The sequence below is a fragment of the Etheostoma spectabile genome, chromosome 18 (assembly GCF_008692095.1).
Source record: "Etheostoma spectabile isolate EspeVRDwgs_2016 chromosome 18, UIUC_Espe_1.0, whole genome shotgun sequence".
Taxonomy (NCBI): domain Eukaryota; kingdom Metazoa; phylum Chordata; class Actinopteri; order Perciformes; family Percidae; genus Etheostoma; species Etheostoma spectabile.
Window position 1 is genome coordinate 8,724,278 of NC_045750.1, and position 8,471 is coordinate 8,732,748.

Consider the following 8,471-nt stretch of genomic DNA (forward strand, 5'->3'; position numbering starts at 1 on the left):
AAGATAGCATCCCGATAACACCGAATTATTTAGATGCCATTAGTTTTTGTTTTAAGAAAAATACTGGAGAAAGTTGAAACAAGATTAACAGCTATTGTGCAATCAAAAATTAAAGATATATTTTGCTGATTTAAATCCAGTTTTGTGTCATGCAGTCTGGTGCCACAGAGGGAAGCCACACACCGTTCATCTGAACAAACTGCCCACACCGCTATGACACTGAGATGGATTAATCTGCAAAATATCTCTTTAAGTTATTTTTAACTGACAGAAGACAGAATAAGAAATTATTTCAACACATATAATTATCTAGTATTAAAATGAGTGCAAAATGTCTGCTGAATTATTTTGGTGTCTTATTTTTAACAAAGTTTTTTAGACAATCTTGGCTCATTCAAACACTTACAGTAGAAATTTCTCAACAAAGGGAATGTTTCATATACCAATAGTACAGTATGCCTTAATGAAGAATTACACTAATCAACACTAAATAAATTTCATATAACTGAAAATGTATGTATATTTCAACAGTAATAACATCATAGTTAGACCAGTTGACACTCAAATAAATAAATTAATGAATGGTTTTTAATTAAATCATATTTTATTATGATTGAAGAAAAAAACATACTGTAAATGTGAAGCCACACACAGAGCCAACTGCAGTACATCTTACAATGCATAAGAGATGTCGGACAATGTTCATATATAAGAAGCCGCCTAGGCCAAAATAGAATTTTTGACTTGCTCATACATGCATTCTCTCATGGATTCATGCATGCACAACAAGGGAATGAGTATTAGGCTATATGAGTGTGAGTATGTGCTGTATTTATGTGCGTGTTTGAGCATGTATAATGTCATGTATAATGTCTGTGCAAGTGTTTGCACCAGTATATACGTATGTGCACGTCAATCATTCAATTTTGGTGGCTTCTCATAGTTGTATAAAGTATATTTTTAAGAAGGTTCCAGTCGGAAAAAAAAGGATGAAAATATGATTGGAAGTATTGTGATACGACTAAAAGAATGAGACACTGTAACGTAAAACTACAAAAAATAAAAATAAAACAATGACTGTGTAAGAAAAGGACTAAAATGAGAACAAAAATGAACACTGCATAAAGACCTTAGTTAGCTGAATCAAGTGTGTTTAGGTAGGGCTGGAGCAAAGACCCCCTAAGTGAATGAGGTGCAAACTCTGAGGTCATTTATTAGTGAGGTGTACTGCTATTACATATATCATTAATAACAGAGTATTGAGTCAAACATCTCAGACTGATAACACAAGAAACACTTAATTAGGGCAAATCACTTACATAACATGTGATGCCATTAAATAAAAAACAAAATAGTACCTTAATGCCATGAAGGTGCAGTGGTGAATAAGATTTGACTCTACTATGCACAAAGTGAGCTCACATGCTCCAAGTTAAACTATCAAAACATAGTTGTTCTATAAGAAAACATATGCTGAGCAACAAGCACATCACATTGTTTGATGCACAGGAGGAAACTATGAAAAAGGAATTCATAGTGAGGAGGTCTGAAAGGTTGGGCAGGGAGGCCTAGTGGTTAGAGACACTGTCACAGGTTTGACCTCCACAACAGCTACAAGTGTCCTTCAGCAAGACATTTAAGCCAAACCTGCTCGATCATTCTTCACCAATCATTTATTAAATGCCGTCAATGTGAGTTTTCTCACGGGAGGAAAAAAAGATGAAACAGACCAGAAAATTTGGCTTGAACCTGCACTTTAGTTACAGACACACATGAGAAGACACTGAGAATATATTTATTTTTTTAAATCTTTCACTGTAAAAATAAGCTTTCCCTCAACCCTCAACACCTACAAGTTAAGTGTCCAAATATATACTGTACACCTTTCAATTTCACTGCATTGAGTATAATTCTTTCAACCAAAGATTAAGAGTCTTTTTGGAAAACGTGGATTATTCAATAAAATATTTCTTCATAGTGGGGGCATTATGTACAATCCCTCTTAAAAACATGTCTCACAGTGTACTTTGTCCCTTTATATGTATTAGAACATTAAAATTTTGTCTTATGAACAAAAAAAATACAGAATTCAATATTATGACATTTAATATTGGAATTCAGAAGTGCAGAGAGAGCTGCACACGTGTGTTTTCCCCTTGTCTTCTAACTGCAACAGTCTCAGAGTTTGTGTACTGAATGCTTCCCAAACAACCATTAGCATTCTCTCTCAGTGACATCAGTTACTATGTTAGTCCTACATAGGGTGGTGATGGTGCAGTGGTGCCTTTGGTGTGGGAGACCTGGGTTTGATTCCCACTGCAATACATCAACCAATGTGTCCCTGAGCAAGACACTTAACCCCTAGTTGTTCCAGAGCAATTGTAAGTCGCTTTGGATAAAAGCGTCAACTAAATGACATGTAATGTAATGTAATGTAACATGGTTTGTGCTGTAATGTAATGTAACATGGTTTGTGCTGAGCTAATGGAAGTTAAATACATGAGTCTGGAGACAGCAGCAGGCTCTTGCCAGAAAGAAGCACACATCAAGAGTAGTGCGTCTCTTTAGGGCTGGAGTCGTGCTCCCCTGATGTCCTCAGATAATCTAGTACCACAGTAGAAGGGCACTCTTGTGGGACTTGACTTTAAAGCATGAAGTACTCCAGGTTTAGATGGAGCTTCTGCGTTTCTTGAGTCTCCTGTAGGTGTTAATGCTGTGAAGACCAGTGGAAACTGAGCTGATGCCCGAGTGGCGTTGCATGCTGCACACGCAGCCGTTTGAGTGCAGGGTGTTGGAAAAAGCCTCTCCATGCTCCATGTAGGTGTCCGAAGTGGAGAGGTCACGTGGGATGATCATGGGTATGGAGTATTGCAGCTTCTCTCTACTCTTGTACCAAAGGCAAGAGCACATGGATTGGAAGTGTAGCACTTCGGCGTAAACATTACGTAGACCCCGGCTCCCCGACCCGCCCCCACCACCTTCGACTGCGCTTCCTCCGCCGCACACAGACGGTGTGGAGGAGGTGGAGGCCTGGTCTACTGAACAGTGAATGTGTCCACCCGCCTGACCATTATGAGAGAGGAGAGCCCTCTGCTCGGCATCTCTCTTCTCGTCCTCGGCGTTCATGGTCATGAACCTTAGCACTGCCAAGTTGAGGAAGGCTCCAATCACAGCCAGGCCTGTCAGGATGTAGATGAAGCTAAAGACCACATACTCCGGCTTGTTCTGCAAAGCGTGCTCATTCTGCAGCGCTACATAGTCCCCGAAGCCGATGGTGGTGAGCGTGATAAAGCAGTAGTAGTAAGCATGAAAGAAGCTCCATCCCTCAAAGTGTGAGAAGGCCAGCGCTCCCAAGCACAGTGTGCTCATGCAGGATATGAAGCCGATGATCACCATGTTGACCATGGAGACCTCAGTGCGCCTCATGCCAAGGCACTTCTTCAGGCGGTGGAGCAGGTACCTGACGAATGTGTTGATCCGCTCACCCACGCTCTGGAACATGACCAAGGTGAGCGGGATGCCCAGGAGGGCATAAAGCATGCAGAACACCTTCCCTCCATCTGTGCTGGGGGCTGCATGGCCATATCCTGATGGAAAGAAGGAGAAAGGAGCAGAGTTACTAGGGCAGAACTAATTAAATCTACAGTGCAGAGGACAGAGGTCTGAGATAAGAAGGTTGGAGGCTGGGAAAGATAGTCAAACCCAGAGTAGACCGATATAAATGATTTGTATTCTTTGATCAGCACTTTTTTAAAATAAATTTAAAGACTCTTTATTTCACAGCAGCAGAATGCAATTGAAAATGAGAATGCACAGCAGTGTAGCGGGAAGGGACATGTATTGATGTGTATGGGAGAGAGAGCCTGAATAATTCATTGACAATTGGTCTCTGCAGAGTAACTTCAGCTAATGAGTAGATTTGCACCTAATTAGTCCTTACATTTTCCAGATCAAATAAACAGGACAGCTCAGGGTGCATTGTAAATAATAAGTCCTTTAATTTTGTAAAATCCCTCTTTGTCATGCAGGTTTTTGAATCTTTGGATTATCAGAGCCCCACAGCAAAATAAAATAAGTTAGCAGTTTGGTTTGTGTGTGCTTTACTGAGTCTTCTGGAAACACAAGAATACAAATGGGCCCACAAAGCTCAGAGTTAATTAAGCAACTTCATTGCACAGAACATGTCATGTCAAAGTTTAAAGAAGGAGCTTTTCAGTAATTTATTTGCCATGAAACAGAGAATAGCTAATAAACCATTTACTATATAGACATATCGTCGTATGGTCAGTGACTAGAATGGCCAGTTGGAGAATTCTAGCAAATGCTCACCATCAGCCAAATTTAAGATACGGCAGTAATTCTGTGTGCACTCACACTGTGGAGCCGGCGAATTTCAGGATGGATTTAAGATCCCTTTTCAGGTTTACCTCCATTTCAGGTTAATTGCCAACCTTTTTGTCTCATAACGTCATCCTCTCACTCCTTTTGTCCCACAGGATATGGCGCCCTTGCATGCAACATCATTACCCGCTAAGATATATTCCACACATGTGGACCTGTTGGAACTGAGAGATGATGGCTCTGATAACAATGGGATCAGCAAATAGAAAAGGTTGACCAACAGTTTGAATGTAATTACTCTTGGGGTTGATTTAATTCTTTTGGCTCTGGTTTTATTGTCACACTGATCCGTGCGGTTGAGCCATCTGTCTGTCTGGTGCCAAATCTGTTTAAAGCTTTCCCAGTTGGGCCGCCAAAATGAGAGCCATTACATTTGATATATCTCCTCATGGAAGGAAAAATCTGACCCGCTCACCGAGCGAAGAGACATTTTGCTTTTTTCTAATCTCATCCCTTCAAAGACATTTCTCCAATTTTGTGATGACACAGAGATGACTGACCAGTACTTTACTCTGAATAGGTATTGACCTATTGCAGTCTATTTCACCTCTTGTTCTCTGGCCAATTGATGACCTTAAAGATGATGTGTTCCTGATTTGTTCATTTAAACAGATTTTAAACTAAAATATATTTTACACAAGCATGTTAAAATAATGCAACTGTATTCTCATACAACTGAACTCTCCAAAGTTAGGTCAGATTGGTCGGGTATTAGTACCTTTATGGGGAGGCAGAACCTGATCATTTGAATAATTTGTATTACTTTTACTAACCATTTAGCCATTACTTTAGCTAACACTTTTTCTTACATTAGTTTTAGCAATTTCAATGGTTTATTCAATAGTTTTAGCTATCTATCGTAATTACTATTTTTCTAATTATTATCTTTCCACGTCCCCCTGCTGCAACTGCAGAGTACCCATTTATGTGAAGTACTGCTGTCCTTTACAATATGTTAAACTCTTACAACATATAGCAATACAACAACGTAAATCCAGTTCTTTTGGCGTTTAATATAGTTGACGACTTCTCCAGCATATACTGCTACAGAAATGCATAAGTCATGGACAGTCTGCATCCCCACACTTCAGCTCTGGTCTGTGGACATTAATGTATTCCCTTGATCCATCATGAATATATATTAAAATCAGAACTCTATGAAGAAAATTTGCATTAGTACTTCCAAGGCACTCCCTTCAAGCTCTGCATCAGAAAATATTATATTATAATTATACAAATTTCCTTTACTTCAACCTTGCACAAGTATGTAGTTCAGAAAATACCTGTGGCTGAATCCAATGGAAATACTGTGTAATATAAAAACACATTTTCAAGGTTTTCATTTTTTTCTGTCTTTTGCCTCTCCCATCAGGAAACTTATCAAAACATGTGATCAGAAACAAACTTAAAATGTGTAAAAAGTACATGGTTTTGCCTTGGCGCGGAGTAAAACAGATGGATTATAGGCTCTTTGCCAATGGCTCCCTGCGGATTTGGCCAACGCTGTATTGTTGGATCATAGCAAGAATTTGAATTATTTCTGGGTCAAAAAAACATTCCATTGGAGCCCCCAGGAACAGGATATAACGTTATCAGAGACGGTTTAGAACTGAGACATGGGCTCCGCCACTGCTATGCCTCTTTAGGAGACTAGCAGCAGGGCCGAGTGTATTGATTTCATTGAAAGTGAATGCAAACACAGATTATAAATTATTACGAATCTTTTCGCCGCGTATACACCAAAGTAGATATTTGACCAATTTCTCACAAACCACATATCTCCAGAACATTCTGACATTAAAAGTGCATTTTTCAGATGGACACATCAGGAGAAAATGAACTTTGTTTGAGACCTGTTTCTGTCTCAGGACCAAACTCTCGCGAGATCTGGCAACACAGAGAAGCTAACGTCAGCTAACGTTCATGAACGCCCTAACAAACTAATCTCTGTGATATGTCTTTTAGCTGTGTAAATATCTAACGTTAGCAAAAGAACATAGTAATAAATTATTCAAATATGACTTTTCATTCATCCAAATGACGTTCACTACACATTCTTTAGGAGACAGGGAGTGTGTATGTTTCACACCATTGGCAATGCTTGAAATGCACTGCCTTTAATATTAAGGATCTTTGACGTTATTAACGTTGCTGTACCCAAACTGCCGGCTATCGGCTAGTAGCAAACATAAGTGGTAGCTAGACGTACAACATAATGATTACATCTCCCTGTTTCTCTTAATATATTCATAATTTACTTCGATAAGCATTTAAACAAGGAGGAACAGCGAAAACACGTTTTTTTAACGTCATTAAATATTTTAGACGATGAGTGGCTTTTCTCAGTGCATACTTCTTTCTATACCTATATAGAGAAGCATGAACTAGCAGTGTTGCTACGACATCTCAAACAAACAGTGCGTTTATGCCCATTGTGTTAACTGTAATTTTAAATTTATATTACATGGTAAAACATAGCAGTACAGAAGTTTTATAGAATTAAATAGAAAAACAGTAATATCAGTCACACAGCATTATCAGTCTAACATTTGTTAGTCTATGTCCACGACATTCCACTTATAGTCCCTCTTATCTGCCAGATATCTGTTACCTTCCGCTTATTTTGTGTTGGCATTCATGCATTCATGAGGACTATGGTTACCTGCTCCCCAGATCTCTGCAGGGTAACTCCAGACAGTTAGCTAGATTATCTGTCCAATCTGAGTTTTCTGTTGCAAAACTAAAACAACTAGTGAACGTACACATGTTCCACCAAAACAAGTTCCTTCCTGAGGCTATTTTGCAGCAGCACAGTGGCTCGGACCCCCGCATAGCGCTATTAGGATTGTGTTTGGTCTAAAGAAATGCCAATTAACCAGAGCATGTTTTTCTCCCATCACAAAATGCTGTGTGGACTAGCCAGACCCTTCTTCTCAGCGCTGTGTAGGAAGGTCTGGCAATGCGAGACATTGGTTACAAACAATGGTTAACCCCAGCTACCTTAAAATGGAACACAAGTCAGTTTTATTAACTAAAGATACATTTTAAAAGAGAAAAAAATGTGTTGTTTCTTAATCAAAAAGTTACTCTATGTCAGCGGCTATGAGTAAATAATGTGTATCCACTCATTGACCATTCATCGAAGAGCAGGACAGTGTGTCCAGGTGAACACAGAGGCTGAGCTGCAGGCCTGTTAGGAGCTGTCAACAGCAGCGAGCAGTGTGTATTGAGACACAGAGACGACCGGAGTGACAGCGGTGCTCGTCAAAAGCAGACGCAGGAGCAGGAGGCGACAAGGCCAGCAGTCTCGCCGTGTGTGAGAGAGTGGAGAGGCCCGCATGACAAGATCACCCTCCTCTGTGCTCACCCGCTCCCCTACAGCAGTGACAAAGTTATCATGAGACAGGATGTCTCCGCGGGTTGTCCTGGTACGCAGCAGAAAGCCAGCAGCCACGTGCTCTGTTTACATGGATTACAGTCATAGCCACTGGGAGAGGAAAAAGTGCAGCCTCAAAGCTCTAAACGATGAAAAAAACGAGGTGCGATTGACATCTAAAGAACCCCACACTCTTAAATCGTCTGAAGCTGAGGCATAAATACTAAGCAGGTTTGGCTGCTACTATTGGCACACATTTCATGGATCGACAGGGAGAAACACAGAGGAAACATCTGGGAAATTACAGGCTATCAGGTTTTTCCTAAGGAAACAGTAATTCCCTCTAAAATTAGCTCAGTTTCACAATTTTTTAAGGATTGTTGCAACATATAAAAAGGAGAATCAAAGACTTTACTGCAACCTGGGGCTGATTTTCTTATAACCTCATTTCTATAATATTCACGTGAAAGAAAATATGGAAATTGTAACAAACATTGAAAGGGCAATAAGAGCTTTTAGAAGACATATTAGGCAAAACTAACAAGCAGCCGAGGCTTGTAAATGTCAACAAAACACAGGTGCACCACAATCTAAACTCTCATTCTCACCTCGCTGCTGCCTCTCATTCCATAATCATAATTTACAGCCAATCGTTTCAAGCCTCTAGCAACAGGCTCATTTAAATTCTTCAAAA

General features: G+C 39.8%; 1 protein-coding gene across 1 annotated transcript in view; it reads right to left on the reverse strand.

Moving 5' to 3' along the window:
* Nucleotides 1-1,737: 1,737 nt before the first annotated feature.
* Nucleotides 1,738-8,471, reverse strand: part of kcnk3a (potassium channel, subfamily K, member 3a) — a 40,035-nt gene continuing 33,301 nt past the window's right edge. Inside the window, exon 2 of the mRNA XM_032543307.1 lies at nt 1,738-3,587. Coding sequence (XP_032399198.1) covers nt 2,668-3,587 — 920 coding nt within the window. The 3' untranslated portion in view covers nt 1,738-2,667. The remainder of the gene's footprint in view (nt 3,588-8,471) is intronic.